The sequence below is a fragment of the Prionailurus viverrinus genome, chromosome A3 (assembly GCF_022837055.1).
Source record: "Prionailurus viverrinus isolate Anna chromosome A3, UM_Priviv_1.0, whole genome shotgun sequence".
Taxonomy (NCBI): domain Eukaryota; kingdom Metazoa; phylum Chordata; class Mammalia; order Carnivora; family Felidae; genus Prionailurus; species Prionailurus viverrinus.
In genome coordinates this window covers 86,757,210-86,776,032 of record NC_062563.1, presented here as the reverse complement: position 1 = coordinate 86,776,032, position 18,823 = coordinate 86,757,210, and the positions used below count along the sequence as shown (strand labels likewise).

Sequence of the window (18,823 nt, the reverse complement as noted above, 5' to 3'; positions counted from 1 at the left end):
AAAAACTGTTCATAAGATACCTACAAAGCCATTACAAACAAAACAAAACAAAACAGAGCAGAATTTTGCTTATATAGGGAAAAACTCTGGATGCATGCACACTATCCTATTTCAACAAACTGAATAAAAATATTTGCCTTTATATGAACAGAAATATAATGATTTGATTTCACCTAAAGAGCATCATTTAAATAGCTGGATTTCAGAAGATCAGAAGAACTGTAACTTTATAGCAGGGTCTCTTTTTTTTTCTTTCTAATTGTGATAAAAAACACATAACCTAAAACTTATCATCTTAACCATTTTTTTCTTTTTTCTTTTTTTTTAAATTTTTTTAGTGTTTATTTATTTTTGAGACAGAGAGAGACAGAGATGAACGGGGGAGGGTCAGAGAGAGGGAGACACAGAATCTGAAACAGGCTCCGGGCTCTGAGCTGTCAGCACAGAGCCCGACGCGAGGCTTGAACTCACGGACTGCGAGATCGCGACCTGAGCCAAAGTCGGCCTCTTAACCGACTGAGCCACCCAGGCGCCCCTCTTAACCATTTTTAAGAGTACAGTTCAGTAGTGTTAAGTATATTCACATTGTTATGCAACCAATCTCCAGAATTTTTAAAAAAGATTTTATTATTTTTTTAAAGTTTATTTATTTTGAGAGAGAGAGAGAGAGTGTGCATAAATGGGGAGAGGGCAGAGAGAGAGAGGGAGAGAATCCCAAGCAGGCCCTGCACTGTCAGTGCAGAGCCTGAAGTGAGGCTTGATCTCACGAATGGCAAGATCATGACCGGAGTCAAAATCAAGAGTTGGATGTTCAACCAACTAGCCACTCAGGCACCCCTAAGATTTTATTTTTTTTATTTTATTTTTTAAAAAATGTCTATTATTTATTTTGAGAGAGAGTGTGTGAGAGTGAGCACGAGTGGGGGAGGGCAGAGAGAGAGAGAGAGAGAGAGAGGGAGAGAGAGAATCCCAAGCAGGCTCCATGCTGTCAGCACAGAGCCTGACAAGGGGCCCGATTCCATGAACTGTGAGATCATGACCTGAGCTGAAATCAAAAGTCAGATGCTCAACCGACTGAGCCACCTAGGTGCCCCTTTAAGATTTTTATTTTTAAGTAATGTCTACACCCAACAGGAGGCTCAGACTAACAACCCTGAGATCAAGAGTCACATCTTCTACCGACTGAATCAGCCAGCTGCCTCACCAGAATTTTTTATCTGGCAAAATACAGCAAGATCTTTTTACATGGGATTCCTGATATACCATTAACCTCCCAAGAAAGTGGGCACATTTCTACGATTTTATTTAAGAAACTGCCATAAATGTCTTTTGTTATGTAATTTGATACATATAAAACATTACATTGCAACATCCATGTAATTTATGAAATGCAGGACTGCCTGCATTTTCTAGAATAGTAGCGCTCTCATATCACTGATTCATTGTTGACCTTTTTTCTCTACGCATTCAAGTCATTCAAAACATTTACTTTTCTAATATATTTCAGCTCTTTTTTTCCATGATTCTCTTCTCATTTAGGTTTCTTAACCTTCTTCTTTTTAAAGTTCAACTTAGAGATTTCAGTAATATTGGACCAAACTTATGAGTAGATGGAGTGGCCACCACATGATTTAAAGGGGCATTCTGCAATGCCCCTTGTGGAACTGAGGCAGGGCTTTATTTCTTTCTGGTAAAATATTGACCCTTGAATTCCCTTTTTGAAAATGCAAATAAGTCCAGGGTGATATAGTCCAATACCTCTTTCCCTTTCAGTGTGGGTGTTTTTGTGCCAGTGAATCAACGTAGAAATCTTAGAAGCCAAAGGTTTACCTGGGGATCCTGAGGACCGATTCGGGAAACACATAAAAAGTTTTGTTTCAGGATCTATCTGGCCAATTACCTGTCTCTTCCCATCCGTCGTGATGGATAGACAATACTATGCTCTGTGGGCAGTAAGTCACCCCAGGTTCCATTCAGCTGGAGGGTAAGAGCCCAGAGGGAATGGGGTCCTTTAAGAAAGACAAAATGCTTGGGGCGCCTGGGTGGCGCAGTCGGTTAAGCGTCCGACTTCAGCCAGGTCACGATCTCGCGGTCCGTGGGTTCGAGCCCCGCGTCGGGCTCTGGGCTGATGGCTCAGAGCCGGGAGCCTGTTTCCGATTCTGTGTCTCCCTCTCTCTCTGCCCTTCCCCCGTTCATGCTCTGTCTCTCTCTGTCCCAAAAATAAATAAACGTTGAAAAAAAAAAAAATTTAAAAAAAAAAAAAAAAAAGAAAGACAAAATGCAATAGGCAGCACAGGTCACCCTTCAGATTTCTTCTGCCAGACAAGGCCAGCAAGAAGCAAGGATGCTGAGGCAGAGGGCAGGACTGATAGTAACCACTGTGTCTGGTCTGCTCATACTGGTCATTACATTTTAAAATGCTCCTTATGATCAGTAAATAGCAATCTGAATGCCTGCCCTTCTACCCCCAGCAACCCTCCAGGATTTTGTGGACTGCCCCCCACCCCTGCCCCATATCCAGCCACTAAAGGGTTGATATTTGGCTCAGTTGGGGTGGAGAGCCTTGCAGGTTGTTAAATGTTTTGCATATCACTCCTGGAGAAAACTTTGCAACAGAGACAAACCTCTTGTACCCCACATTTTGCAAGACGCTTCTGCTCCCTGGCTGTTTCCCATCATCACGATGCTGCTTTAGTACCTGGTCAGGGGGCATTTCCTGCATTTCCTTGGGACAAGGCAGGGAGCATGACAGAGGAAGCTTTCAGGACTGTCATTTACAAGGATGCTCTCTGCTAGTCCCAGAGCTGTGGCTAGAGGTGTTAACCTTCAAGGGAGAGAAACTTCCTGCATCTTCTGAACCAGGATCCTGGAATGGGGTGGGAGGTGATGTTTGCCCTCTTCCTGTGTACTCCCTTTAGAAAACACATGACTTTATCTTGTCGCATCATATCTCATCACTCTGCAAGAAAGCCACCGGTCAACAAGTAGTTTCTGGGGGCACATCAAGCATCAGAGCCCTGGCCAGCTTTCAGAAATATGGGTGAGGGCAGTTTTTATACACATCATAAACAGGAAAATTAATCTCCAAGATCTTCCCTTGTAAAGAGATCCTTTGGGACTTACAAAAGCAGATCACATTAAGACATTTTGGCTGCTTTCCAAAGCAACATGGACTTAACCAGATAAATTCATTGAAAAATATTTTGAATATTGCAAAACAATCTGGCCTTGGGTGACACTGCTTCCAGTAATAAAAGACACTATTTCAGAGACCTTTCCCTGGAAATTAAAACCACAATGAGATATCACCTCACAACAATTAGAATGGCCAGCTGTCATCAACAAGACAAAAGATAACAAACACTGGTGAGGATGTGGAGAAAAGGGAACCCTTGTGCACTGCTGGTGAGAATGTAAATTGGATATGGAGGTTCCTTAAAAAATAAAAAATAGAACTACCATATGATCTAGCAATCCCGCTTCTGGGTATATCTCCAAAGGAAATAAAATCATTATCCTGAAGAAGTATCTTCTTGAACCCCCATGTTCACTGCAGCATTATTTGCAATAGCCAAGACATGGAAACAACCCAAGTGTCCATCGATAGATGAATGGGTAAAGAAAATGTAGTACACACATATAATGGAATATTATTCAGCCATAAAAAGGAAGGAACTCCTGCTATTTGCCATAACCTGGACATAACTTGAGGGCATTATGCTAAGTGAAGTAAGTCAAATGAAGAAATACAAATACTGTGTGATGTCACTTATATGTGGAATCTAAAAAAAAACCCCAGCTCATAGAAACAGATCAGATTTGTGGTTGCCAGAGGTGGGGTTGGAGGGGTGGGTGGTGGGGGAATTGGGAGAAGGGGGTCAAAAGGTACAAACCTCCACGTTTAAGATAAATAAAATCTGGGGATGTAAGGTACAGTATGGTGACCGTAGTTAACAATACTGTATGGTATATTTGACAGCTGCTAAGAACTGCTAAGGGAGTAAATCTTAAAGTTCTCATCACAAAGAAAAAACTTTGTGACACTGTGAGGTGATGGATGTTGATCAGACTTATTATAGTAAACATTTTGCAATATATGCATGTATCAAATCATTATGTTGGATACCTTAAACTTATGCAATGTTATTTTTTTTTAACGTTTATTTATTTTTGAGACAGAGAGAGACAGAGCATGAACAGGGGAGGGTCAGAGAGAGAGGGAGACTCAGAATCCGAAACAGGCTCCAGGCTCTGAGCTGTCAGCACACAGCCCGACGCGGGGCTCGAACTCACGGACCGTGAGATCATGACCTGAGCCAAAGTCGGACGCTCAACCGACCAAGCCACCCAGGCGCCCCAAACTTATGCAGTGTTATATGTCAGAAAGAGACATTTTGCACCAATATGAATGTAATGCCATGACGTACAGTAGTATATTCCTATTATAGTAAATATTTTTTAATAGTGATAATAATACACAGCATTTACTATGTGCAAAGGTACTGTTCTAAGCAGTGTATATATGACTCCTTTGATCTTTACCATCTCCTTATGAGGAGGAGATGCTCTTATCCTCTTCATTATACAATGAGGAAGCAAGTTCAGAGAGGTTGGGTAACTTGCCCCAGATCACACAGCTAATATGTGATGGAGCACTGCTAGCTGTTCTATTGTTCCCAGCTGTCCCCACCCAGGACTAACTGTTTTTAAGAATGCAAGGGACTGGGTGAACAGGGTGATGCCTCCAATAGAAGGTCTGGTGCTCACTGCCGGCCACCATCACTGCCACTGGCCCTGGCCACCCTCTTCTTTAAGAACCCCACTGAGTGGGGTTTTCCCTCCTTAGAACTTCAGACTTGAAAATTGTTTTTGAATCACCATAGAAAGCACCCTGGCTGACTCATGGCGTTTTGTTTTGTTTTGTTTTGTTTTGTTTTTATCCTCAAAATAAAACAGTTGTGTGGCCTTAAGTATTGAAAACACCATTTTACTTTTGGGGCTGCTGCTGGAAGAATGTGTGCACAGTCGCGGTGAGTCAGTCCAGTCAGTCCGGTCTGGCTTGCACCGGCTGACCAGAGACTTGAGTCTGTCCTGGGTCCTGCCTGCACACACGTCCCGATCTCCTGAAAGTCATCTCTTTCCCTCAACACCCAGGGCCTCTGCTGGTGCAAGAGCCTCTTTCTTTCCAGAAGTCCCTGCCACATGCATCCACATCCCGGTCAAGCTTCTCATCTCCTTCTTTCATCACCTCTTTCACATGTCATTCGAAGCCCTCTCCCTGCCTTTTTGAGCCCAGCGCTCTGTGAGTTTGGGGCCCTTGCTGAGCTCAGTTCCACACGCAGATGTGAGTTTCCTTGCGCTGTGGACTGAATGCTCAGAGAGAAAATGAGGACAAGTTCTTGCCTGGAGAGGCTCACTGCCTCCCCTGAGGGGCCCTCTGGGGAAGAACTAAGAGACAGGGAATGGCAGATGGGGGGCAGTCCAGCAGCGCTCACTTCAAACCCGCCTGGGCTTACAGTGCACCCTCTGAGTCTACATAAAGGCTGAATGTGGGCTGGGAGTAGGCATGTGAAAGCAAACGGTGTTTTCCTTCATTTGGATATGATTTTGTTTGGGCTTCTCCTAGTCTAGGGGCCAGGGAATAAAAATTGATAAACAGGCACATTTCCTCCTTTGGGTGCAGCAGGTGATGGCAGGTTATGCCAGCCCTGAAGCTATTTGGGGAGACACTAGCCAGGGCCATGTGGTGGCTCCTGACGAGCATGATGGGGAGGGGACAGATTTTTATCCATCTCGTAGCCTAAGTGGTTAGACTAGTCTGGGCACGGGGTAGATGTGTCCTATAAATGTTAGCTACAAGTAATGAAATGAAGGCAGGTGCCACTCATTATTATTAAAAATAAAGAGGTCGACGGCACTCCCTCAGATGGGCAGACTGGCTGCCAAGGCCAGCGTCGTCTTGAAAGAGTATTAGCGGGTGCAACTCAACGTGTGTGTGCGCACGTGCATGCGCGCGCGTGTGAGATTCATGTCAAATAACACTCGCCATTTACAACATTCTGGGGGTCCTTCCTGAGCACTAGAACCAGAGCGGGCACCTGGACGGCCCTACCTAAAGGCTGGCAGTCTCACTCCCTACCCGTACTGATTCCCAATGACTTGCGGTTCCATCAAGCAATGTTAGTTTGTGCCAACTTTGTACAAATTACATAAACAATGCAAAATTTGTCCTTAATCTTTATGTAGTTTTTTGTCACCGTCTCCTACTGATGGTCCTGTTAACCTTGTATCACCTTCTGCTTGAGGCCTGAGGTGAGGAAGAGGAGCTTGGGGCACTTACCACGGTGCAGCAGAGGGGCCAGAACCACCAGAGGAGAGCCAGGGCCAGGAGCAGGAACAGGATCAACAGGGCAATTGCCAGGATGGAGCCATCCGACTGTGGGACCAAGAAAGAGGGTGGTCAGCAGTGGGTCGGCCATGTGGGCAGCCAGAGACACCTGTAGCCTCTCCCTCCCCGCATTCCCATCACTGATATGCAGACTTAAGGCCCAGAGAAGAGCACAGTTTGCCAAAACAAAACAAAACAAAAACAAAAACAAAAACAAAAACAAAAACAAAAAAAAAACCACAGAAGGTTGAAACTCTGCTGAACATTCTGGACAACACACTCCACATAGCCAATTCTCTCGAGAAATGGCCCTTCATTTGTCTTTTCAGAAGGCCCTGCTCGTCTCTGAACACACACACATATATATATATATATATTATATATATGTTTGTTTATTTTGATATATATATCAAAATATATCTATATATCTATATCTATATCTGTATATCTATATATCTATATATCTATATCTATATCTATATCTACATCTATAATATAAAGTTTGTTTATTTTGAGAGAGACAGAGAGAGTGAGAGGGGAGGGGCAGAGAGAGGGAGAGAGAAGATCCCAAGCAGGCTACGCACTGTCAGCACAGAGCCCAACACGGGGCTCGATCCCACCAATGGTGAGATCATGACCTGAGCCGAAATCAAGAGTCGGAGGCTCTGATGCTCAACTGACTGAGCCACTCAGGCGCCCCCTCTAGGAAGAGCATTCTGAAGGACCAACCCTGCAAAAGCCAGGGCGGGCGGTTGCCCACATAACCAGGAGGCATGGAGGTGACCGACGACTGCCTTTGCCTCTGGCCTATCACCCTCTGCCTGGTGACATCCTCCTACTCCCTGGGTCTGCTGTTCCTGCTACCACCTGCCTTGCACTGTGGACAGTTCTGCTCAGGATTCAGCCTGCTCCCCCCATCCCGTTCCCAGGGATGCCCAGAACTGATCCGGGAGGCGAAGTCTAGAGCCAGCTGATAGGACGAAATAAAGGGCAGATGGATTCCAGGCACAGGGTGGGGGGTGGGGGGGGTGGGGGGGGTGGGGGGGTGGGGGAGAGGGGGAGGTGGGGAGCGGCTGAAAGAGAACCCGGGAGGCAAGGGGAGTGGTGGCTGAGTCAAGGCTGCTGTCAGATCAAGTGGCTGTCAAGTTCCGGCCAGGGGGCAAGGCAGGCACCAAAGACAAATTTTACCCACTTCAAAACGTGCCTAGGCCGGTCCTGCAAATAGACACGGTTGTTACTGACACGGTTGTTACTGCAAATAGACACAGTTGTGTCTGAGATGGTTGTTACCTTTTAGCAGAGATCCCACTGGGTGTCAGTATTCTAGGGCTGCTGGTTCAGGGAAGCAGATTTAAGCCCCCTCCACCCGCCCTCACCTCCAGCTGGCGGGAGTGAAAATGGGCACAACTTGTGAGGGTGAGGGTGGGGGAGGGCAAGCTGAAGAGCAAATTGTCATAGGTATTAGTTGTCATGGTACCCTTTCTGAGTAAAGCTGGAAATTCCACGTTTAGTTCCCCAAAATAATCAGGTATGTTTGCACAGATGATGACAACTGATCATAAGCATCACCATGGAAAACAACCTAAATGTTGTTTTGAATTAGGGAATGGCTAACAATACATTACAGAACTCCCATGCAACCAATTACTGTATAGACATTGTTTTCTGTTTTCAAATAATAGTTAAATGACATGTGAAACCATTTCTGACATAAGTGGATTTATGTATAAATTAGTGAGAGAGAAAGACTGAGGGATATTATTAATAGTAGTTTTGCAGGCAGTTGGTTTATGATAATTTTCTTTTTTAAAAAATCGTTTTCTTTTTTAAAAAAATATTTTTTTTATGTTCATTATTTTTGAGGGGGATGGAAGGGCAGAGAGAGAGAGGGAAACACAGAATCTGAAGCCAGTTCCAGGCTCTGAGCCATCAGCAGAGCCTGACTTGGAGCTCGAACTCCCGAACTGTGAGATCATGACCTGAGCTGAAGTCGGATGCTTAACTGACTGAGCCTTCCAGGTGTCCCAATCGTTTTCTTTTTCTTTTTAAAAAAAATTTTTTTTAACGTTTATTTATTTTTGAGACAGAGAGAGACAAAGCATGAATGGGGGAGGGTCAGAGAGAGAGGGAGACACAGAATTCGAAACAGGCTCCAGGCTCTGAGCGGTCAGCACAGAGCCCGACGCGGGGCTCGAACTCACGGACCGCGAGATCATGACCTGAGCTGAAGTCGGACGCTTAACCGACTGAGCCACCCAGGCGCCCCTCGTTTTCGTTTTTTTAAACAACTTGTAGTAAGAAGATAAACTACTGAAGTTGTTCTTTAAAAATCTGTACTTGGGGCTCCAGGTGGATGCTTTGGTGCCCAAGCTCACTGGCCCAGAGGTTCTTACCCAGGGCCAGTGGACCTATGGGGTACACAGAGGGGCTCAAGGGGATGGAAGCTTGTGACCCTCTCGAAATTACACTCATGATCTTCAGGGCCTGTGTTTTCAGGGGGAGACTGCTCACAGCATGACCAGATTCTCCAAGCTGCCCCCCACCCCCTAGCCCATTTATGAGGAGCGAGGTTGGGCGGCCTATTCAGGGCAGCACAGCAGGTTAATGGCAGAGTTGGGACTTGACTCACTCCCACTCTGAGCACTTGGCGGGGGCTACTGGAAGCCGTTTAAAGGTAGCTCTTACTCCTTGGAATGTCTTTGACCAAAAAGCCAGGGAACTAAATACCCTGGCCCCACCCAGCCAAGGCTTGGGAATGCCAGATGGCCCCTGAGGGAGGTGCACCCTCGCAGGTGCAGGTGCAGGTGCAGGGCTGGGCAGTGGGTGGGGAGAGAGCACAGGGGCCGGAGGAGGGACATGGCCATGGTAGGGAGGATGCTGCTGGACCCACAACACTTATGCATGAGCTGTGGTAAAGAGGGATGCTCTTGGCGAGACGCATGTGTTTCCCAAACTTACTGTTAGTCAAGAACAACTCTCGTAACCTCTCAGTCTCTATGTTCCACACCCATAAATGGAGATACTAACCCTCAGCTGCCCCACTGCACTGACGGGAAGACAGATGAGCTACCTCAGGGGCCGGTAGACACAGCCGCACAGCTGGCATGAAGGCTATCATGTCAAACACTGCACTGTACCTCGCCCTCCCTCCAGTTCCTCAGAACAGCAAACATGGTGGGCGTTTCAGATCATAAATCTGCTTGCACTTAGAATAATAAATAGTTTTGGTTACTGAAAGTCTCATAAAACAGCAGTCTTTTGGTATTGAGTTATAATTTAGCAAAGACTGCATTTATTCACATTATACTCAATCTCTCCACCCTCCTGATTTTCTTTTCATTTTACATAGAAGAACCGAAGCAGAAAAGCTCAGATACTGTGGGGGAAATGTTTATACTTCCTTCTGGAAGAAGGAGAAGGTTTCCTGTGAAGCAGGGAGGGAGAAAGACCCGGCCCACCAGGAAAGAGAGGAGGCTTCCATACTGGGAGAAGACTTCCTGGATTGAGACCAGGAAGCCACCTATGTTTGGCTTCCCTCCAGCCAGGCTTGGTCTGCCCCTTATCAGGCACAGCTCTCCCCGGCTGTGGAGGAGCACAGCTGTGGGGCTCAGGAGGGGGCAAGGTGCAGGGGGAGGGGGAGTGAGCATGCACAGGCCAGGAGCTCCTGGAGGCACTTTGTCCTGCTCTGGAGACAGGCCCAGAAGCAGCCCCCAAATGCACCGCCTGCTTTTCAAGATCTTCCCGCAACCATTACGTATATACCGAGTGCAAAAGGGTCACCATCAAACTTAGGGTATGAATTTTTGATAAACCTAGACCTGGAGCCAATGTTTTCCTGGGATATAGCATGCACATGTAACCTCAGAGTTCCTTCGCATATTCATTCAGCAAACGTTTATTGAGGACCTGTTCTGTGCCCACTGAGCAGACCTCAGAGATGCAGGATTGATTAGACAGAACCAAGGCGCTCATAGTCTGCTGAAGGAGTTGTAGAAATAGTGAACCACATGCCGGGGGCTGGGTGTTATTCAACAGCTGTACACTGAGCACCTTTCATGTGTCAGGCAGTGAACGATATAGACAGTCTCTATTCTTATAGAATTTACGTTTTGGGGACACCTGGGTGGTTCAGTTGATTAAGCATCCAACTCTTGATTTTGGCTCAGGTCATGATCTTATGGTTCATCTGCTCTGTGCCCATAGTGTGGAGCCTGCTTGGGATTCTCTCTCTCCCTTTCTATGACCTTCCCCTGCTCTCTCTCTCTCTCTCTCTCAAAATAAATAAATAACCATTAAAAAAAAAGAATTTACATTCTTGTCGAATGATGATGATGATGATAATTACTATAAGCGCAGGTAATATTTACTGAGTACTTACTATGTGTCAGGGACTAACTGTATGTACTAACATGCTTTCTGTATGTTACCTCACTTAATTCTCATTAACAACCAAATGAATTTAATAATATTATTTCTCACATCTTATAGATAGAAATACTAAGGCGAGGACAGGTAAAGAAACTTCGCTACGTCACAGGAAGAGAGCGGAATTGAACCTGGGGTGTTTGGTTCCACACTTCACAGGTGTAACCAGCAGTCTATTGCTTTCAGCAAGTGCTAAGAACCGAGTGCTTGGGAGGTGGCACTGAGCTCTGGGCCTGCAGGGTGGAGGAGAAGCTGGCATTCCTGCAGAGAAAGGCATTGGGTAGGAGTGGAAGGGAAGTGGGGACGTCACTGTGAGAGGCTGTGCAAGCTGAGCAGAGGAGCATGGCTTCTATTCGGAGCCAAGGGGACTCCGGTGCACCGTTATTGGATTTGTTTCTTGGGAAGCAAGTGCTTTTGACATTCTAGAGTATGGCCTCAAGGAGGGAGAGATTGGGGGTCAAAGGCCCAGGTGGAGGCCTGCCGCAATGCTGTCCCGTTCTTTCAGGATGACACTTTACAGGGTCACCCTTTGGAAACGTTTACATTTTCATGGACAAGTTTGGCCCTGATTTTACTAACAATGGCTGACCATTATTGTGTGCTGCCTGTGTTGCTGGTGCTATGTAAAGCGTATGTATGTATTATCTCATTTAATTAAATGCACCTTGTGAAAGCAGTCTTGTAGGAATTGTTACTCCCTTTTTGCAGGTGAGGAAAATGGAAACTCAGTGAAGACCTTAGCCGGGACCTCCCACATACAAACCACTTACAGACATTTATATGCCCACAATTTTAATGTTGCAAAACTGGAATGAACCACAGCAGGGCCCGCCTTCCCCTTATAGTCTTGGCTTGCAGTTTCACTCCGTAACCTTGTTCAGGAGGGACTGACAACATACGTGAGGACGGCCCTACAGAACCTGTTGAATATGTATCAGTATATAGTATACAAATATGTACACATCTGCACTGTTTAGTAAATGGTATTTGCTTCATTCACAAAATTAGTCGCTTATTCTAAACCAGTTCTTTTACATCTTTACCAAGTCCCAAAATGAAGAACCCTCTTGGGTGCTAAGGAGCAGGCTCTGCCATTGGCTGGAAGGCATGTGGAATGTTTCAGAGCCCCCACAATGGAGCCCGGCTCCATTCTTTTGCTCTGGTACCAATTGCCTTGACTCCTTGGGCTCTAGCCACTGGCCTGCCCTTCTGTGTCCCAGCTCACGGTCTGCCGGCATGCCCCGTGGGCCTGCTCCCCAAAGCTTATTGCTGGATAATTCCAGGAGGGTCTCGGGCTGTCTGTTCTCTCATCCTGACTTAGGACAGGTGTGTGGGCTTAGCCTCTGCTCTCCCCCTTCACCAGGGCAAAGATGGTCAAGACTGAAGAGACCCCCTCGCCCCCAGGCCCACATGGTCGCACCACAGGACTGAGTGGGGCCATTTAGGTCAGTGGCCCTGTTACGGAATTGTGTCTGTACAGGCCCTGTTGTGGATGGCCAGCTGACAGAGAGCAAAGTGGCTTCTGAGACCTCGTAATTTCAACAGGTACCAGCCTCCAGGGAGACACAGACACATACTCCAAGCTCTCTGAGAGCCCTCACTGGGGAGGGGAAGGGACCTGATTTTATGACACCAAGAGAGCAGGAGCTGACTTGCTTAGCAAACTCTTAGACTCTGATGCCTGCCCTTGCTGGGCACCTCTTGTGTGTAATTTTCCGGAAACCTTCAAAAGATTTCAGAGAAAAAAAAGAAGCAGATAAATAGCAAAGATTGATTCCTACCACTGTGATTTTTCTGACAGCCTAAATCTCAACACAAGTTAAATTCTTGTTTTATTTAAAAAATGAAAAGTTGTAAAACACCAACAGGGCTCTTTAATTAAACAATAATTACAGGTGGGGGGTTCTGGGGTATGTGAATAGAGCTGAAAGGCAGGTGGGAACGCAGGCAGCCTACGGTGGTACCTCTTCCAGTTCGGGGGGAGGGTAATCATCCATTTCCTTCGGTGAATAATTTCATGCCTTCTTAAATATGAAGGCGCGGTGCTCAGCCCTGCTCCTTCCCTCCAGCCAGGTCCTCATTGTTAGGGTAACCATCCCGGAGGGCTGCCTGGCTTGAAAGTCCAAATCCCTGCATCATAGATTTCTTTAGTTCCTTCTGTTGCCAGCTCACCAAATGAGGGCATCTCTTTTAAGACAAGGAAGCACTGTCTTCAAGGATATAGATTTGGAAACCTGAATAATGGAAGCATCTCTTACTTGGTAGGTTGTAGGTAATTTTGGATTTCTGATGCAGGGCATGAGGGCGAGGGATCTGGCCTGGGCCTGTTTGTGCTGTGATGAGAGAGAAGCAGGCCTCTGGACAACAGAGCACCAAGCATTGCTGCTCCTTTCGGTTTTGTTTTGTGGGTTGCCATGGTAAAGAGAGGAGGATAACATTGAGAAGAATCATTGGGAGACTGGGGGAGACTCAAATTAAAGAAACTTTGTGCTATTCCCCATCTCACAGTTGGGTTTGGACTGGGATCCTGCCCGCTGCCCGGCATGGGTTATTATGTGGCCAGTGAGGTGTCTTAGGTAAGGAGGGAACGTTCTTCCCCACTGCTGTGCGTCTTTCCATGTCGAGGGCTCCCTCTGTGTGCAGACCTTCTCTTCCACTTTACTCATTAGGTAAAGAAGGCCAGAGTAAACCAAGCACGATGTGATCTGTTCCCCCTGTCACTCCTAGAACATGCTGCCCCCAGGGAGCAGCCCCCAGGGAGGCTGGCTCCCACTGAACTTGTGAGCTAGCTATCTGAGACAGGGCCTTCTCTCCTCTTCTGCAATATCAAGCTGGTTTTGCCAGGAGGTCTGATGCTTATACAATTTTTTTGAGGGGGGTGCCTCTTTAAGAGAAAGAACATAAAAGTATAATTGCACAATTATGAGGGCCCCTCCCAGAGCTGTAGGAGAACTAGGAGGGACCCGTTCAAATAAGCAACCTTGCAGCTCAAACCTCGGCTGTCCAGTAACTCTGCTGCTGGCTTGAAGTCTTCCCTGGACAGGCCCCCTGCCCATGATGAGGCTGGTAAACCTATTTAATCCTGGGCTTCAGTTTCCAGCCCATTTGCTGCCACACTCAGCCAGTCTTTAGCCTACCATAATAAAGGCAATACTGAAGTTCACATATCATTTTGGAGGGGGGGTGTCTCATTTCTGTTTGTTCACATGCTTTATTGCCCCCACTACAATGTCCCCTCTAATATCTTATTTTAACTTCTCCCAGGATGGGCCCTGGCAATGGTAACTATTATGTTTGACAACAGCTCACATGGATTATTAACCAAGTGGTTATGAGAGCCTCAGTGACGGTGGTGGGTTTGCGGTCACTCTAAATGATCTATGCCAGGTCTAACAGATCCTGAGTATTAACACTGAATTACTGAAGATATCAGATCCTTCCACGTGGTTAGACTAGGCTATCTTTTAAACATTTAACACGAAAGAATGAATTAGCAGGTTTATTCTGCCACATTGAAGAGCTCTCAGCCAAACCCTGCCAAAAATATGACAAGAAAATAGCTGATGATCCATTCAAGCTTCTTAAAAGCTGGCAATGCTATTTCCCTGGATTCAGTTGGTAACCGATGATGCCACAGGGCAGTCCAGGACGCGGGAGGTGGGTTTGCTACTGCATGAGGCCACCCAGTGTTCCCTCTTCATCTTCTCCCCCCCCCCCCCGCCCCCGCCCCAGCCCCTGACCCTCTTTCTCTGGTACTGAGTGAGGGTGAGTTTGAAGCACTGTTGGAAAGCCCTCAGGGGAAAATGACCCCTTCTCCAGGGGCAGTTCTGGTCTATGACCTTGTGATCTCATGGCAACCTGCTTGTTCTAAATACCGAAGAGGCCATCGTGGCGAGAGGGAAATGTGCAGAGTCAAAGAGACTTGTCCTCTCCAGATGAGAGACCCCACGGAGGCTGTGGGGGGTGGGGTGGGGTCCTACATTCCCTGTTGCAGCCCCCTTGGCTCCAGGCTCCTTTCCTCCCTCCCAGGGCACAGGCTGGTGCTTGGGAGGTGTCACATTCCAGTGCTCTGAAGTGGAATATAGAACCATTCTCAGCAGCTGCTCTGAGCTCTGTTTCCTGCCCAGACAAAACTGGCGGAGCACGGGCAGGTTTTATTTTGTAAGATGAAATTTAAGTCATTTTATTGCTGCTGAGACGTTCCGGATAGGCAAGCCCCAGAGACCAAGATTCTCTCTCTCATAGCTTCTATATTCTGACTGTGATTTCTGGAAGCAACCTTAGCGATTATCTAACATCTCCACCCAAACCGCCCTGCATTTTTATTGGAGTCCTATTCCTCTGGCATCTGTGACAGTTACTGGACTGTCCTGAACTTCATTCCTCCTATCTGATTATCCCTTACCCACCTTCCTCACGGGCTCCTCCTTGTACGCAGTCCCTTAAATATTTGCATGCACTATGGATCCATTTTTTTGTTTTTAGAAAGGTATACACTTTTTATTTTGCTTGAAGTGAGTCTGCTTTTTAAGTTCGCTTTGAAAAATTATGGTGAAAAATATACACGTAAAATTTGCCGTTTTAACCGTTTCCAAGTGTACAATTCAGGAAGCGTTCAGTACATCTACAGTGTTGTGCAACCCATGGATGCACTCTTGATCTGTGCTGGGTTTTTTCTGTGTGACACTTTCCACGGGCTGTCTCATTTCCCTTCAGAGTTTAAACTGTCATCTCAATACTGAGGACTTGCATCTTTATCTCTAGCCTAGATCTCTCTTTATGCTTCAGTGTTACAATCGGGGTCATTCAAGTATCCGGCAGGTCTTACTGATGCCTCAGAGTCAACAAACTGAGCTCATTGTTCTCCCCTGCAAGCCTGCTTGTTCTCCTCTCCTCATTCAATGGCACTACTTACCAACCTAACCTCTTCTTGGATCTGCCCCTGTCTACTCCCCCTCAACACTACGGATCAGGGTTAGAACCTTATTATTTCTTTCCTGGACAGTGGCAGCTCTCCACTGGTTTCTCTACCACCATCTTGCTATCCCAAATTCCATCCTCTACAGCTGCATCTAGAGTCATCTGTCTAGAATGTTGTTCTGATAGCCCTAACAGCTCCTCATTGTCTGCACAGGTTTGTATCATTTGAGAATTTGATGAAAGTGATACACCCCTTTGCTCAGAAAAGTACACATTCACATTTACGCACAAGCTCACAAATTTTGATGACAGTTTCAGGGCGTCCATCAAATTCCCAGAATTCATTATGGGTCCTTACCTGAAGGCCCTACACCACCTGGCCTCTCTTATTCCTCCAACCTCCTCTCCTCTTCACTTCCCTCCTTATACTTTGTGCTTTGACAAAAGTAAACCTAGGCACACCTTACTGTACTGTTCTCTCATGTTCTTCTCCCTGAAATGCCCTTTATTCCTTGTATTGTTTGGGTAGCTGTTTCTCATCTTTCGAGTCTTAGCTCAGGCAACACTCCTTTAATTCCTCCCTTGCCTACTTACTAAACATCTACTGTGTGAGGCCCTCTACAGGCACTGGCATAAAAGATGGACATGGTCTTTGCAATCGCAGACCTTGTAGTTGAGTGGGGAACACAGACAAGTAAATACTACCAATGAACTCTGAGTCTGTGCTCTCATTTTATATGTCTACTTAAGCATCTACTGTGTATTATAGAAATGATATCATTACGTATTTGTCTCTCTCACTGAGCCCCTAGATGACTCAAGTCTGGCTTTACTCATCTTTGTAATTTTGAGACATAGCATAGTGTTTCAAACATTAAAGGGCTAGTCACTCAAGTATTTATTCGACGGAGGAAAATTAGAATTTAGCAGGCTAACACCTTCCATAGCTAGTGGGTGGCAGAAGTGACACTGGAGCCGATGTCGCCCGAGGCTGCTCACCTCTCCCACCATGGCCCCGTCCCTGGAAACTAACTTCACTAACTTCAGTGCAAAGAGCTTGGGTTTTGGAATCAGGAAAAGATCATTTATTTATTTATTTATTTGATTGATTTATTTTTTAAAGAGAGAGAGAGAGCGTAAGTGGGAAAGAGGGGCAGAGGGAAGGAGAGAAGGAGAGAGACAGAGAGAGAGAGAGAGAGAGAGAGAGAGAGAATCCCAAGCAGGCTCCACGCTGAGCGTGGAGCTTGACGCAGGGCTTGATCCCATGACCCTGGGATCATGACCTGAGCTGAAATCAAAAGTTACACGCTCAACTGACTGAGCTGCCCAGGTACCCCAGTAAAAGATCATTTCAATCCTCATTCTTCCACTTATTAATATGTAGACTTTAGATAAGTTACTTAACTTCTCTTAAACTTCCTTTTCCCTATATATATGAAATTGAGATAATTCCTACTTCCCAGGATTGATTTGATCCTTAATGAGGTAAGAGATGTGAAGCTCCTGGCACATGGCCATCCTTCAATAGATCTGATTTCCCTTTCTGTTCACCCCTTGCTTCACACAACACCACGTCATGTTCCTGGTGATGTGCCCGGGCTTGGCCTAGGCAAATGAATTTGATTCCTGTAAACAATCTCTTGCTAACTGTGGCTGGAGCTATGGTGTCACTAGGTGGTTGCAGGTTAGGTATTTGGGAAACCACATGCCCTCAAATATCCATACCAGTGTCAAGGAAAGGGAAGCCCAAGTGGGTTTCCCGATGGTAAATTTAATAGCTCTCATTAAAGGTGATCAAGTATTAGTGTTGGTAAAACATAAGCAAACATTATGCTTCATTCCTGCCACCTGAGAGGTAATCTACCTGGGCTAGAAATGGCAATCAAATTGATAGGCATTGAAGACATTGGATTCCTTAACCCACAGAGTAAGCAGTATAGAGAAAATATGAGGTGAGAATTACCTAAACCCTAGTGGAACTCTTCTTAAAAAGTATGGCTATAAAGTAATGAGGTTGTTCTTATAGTGCCATAACAAACCACCCACATCCAAGTGAATCTAATTCCCTCTAAACTAGTGGCTTTGGATGCTGGAGACTCTCCAGTGACACAGCCATTGCTCAAAGCCATTCTGAAACACCTCCCTTGGAACTGTTTCTGAAACCAATTTGTAGGCCACGAAAAGAAAATCTTATACCTTCTTAGTCATGCTTTTCTTTTCACCAAGGAGGTTCTCAGCTTGATAAACTACCATTCACTAGACCCAGTTCCCACAACTATTAGAGGTGGTTTTCATATCAGATGATGATGTTTCCCTATTCCCCTATTGAGGATATTCAAAGTTATGTGACTTTGAAGTTATGGTCATTTCAGAGCAGGAGTGCAGAACATAGTTGGCATTGTGACAGCGTTGTTGGACAAAGTATACGGCTTTCCAAGGTAAATATTTTGAAGGAGCAGCAATCATTTGGACGTGCAAATTCTAGCTTGCTATAAATCTTATGGCTTTATGCCTTATATGAATAATACCAGAAGCACTAGATAAGCCATCGTCAGTATGCAATTAAGGGAAAGATTGATGCTGTATTCCTTCAAACTCAAGCTCTGAGGTCCTTTGTCATGGAAGGACCCTCCATATCAAGGTTTTCCAGTATCATCTTGGTCTTCTTGTCACCCTGACCTAGTAGAGACACTTCATCTCACTTATGATGGGAAGGGTGATAATAAGTGTATCTTGGATTCATTCAGCACTTTCTTTTCTCTCCCTAAAATGCATATAGCTCGTTAATCAAAACCAGTTTTTAGAGAATAATGCAGACAAGATGTGGCTCGTTAGTACTCAAAATGCCTTAGTTCCTGTGAGTGGGCTGTTGAAATAGGATTAGAGAGAAAGTTACTTGGTAATATTCAAATATGATGACACTGGAAAAGAAAGGCTAATTTCTCGTTTTCATTTTTTGTTCCATTACAGGGACTGGTCTACTTGCCTTTAATGTAGCTCTTTATTTAATGTATGTGCTCAACTGGCCTTCTTGGCCATCCCTCCCATATTAGTATCATTATTACCTATTATCAGCAAGTAAGCACACCT

The 18,823-nt window shown here is 45.7% G+C and overlaps 1 protein-coding gene across 4 annotated transcripts in view; it reads right to left on the bottom strand.

The window, feature by feature from the left end:
• ANTXR1 (ANTXR cell adhesion molecule 1) overlaps positions 1–18,823 on the bottom strand; it is a 221,566-nt gene that overhangs the window by 81,850 nt on the left and 120,893 nt on the right. For all 4 annotated transcript variants that reach the window (XM_047851232.1, XM_047851233.1, XM_047851231.1 and 1 more), the window contains exon 13: positions 6,341–6,436. In XM_047851232.1, the coding sequence (XP_047707188.1) occupies positions 6,341–6,436 (96 nt within the window). The remainder of the gene's footprint in view (positions 1–6,340; positions 6,437–18,823) is intronic.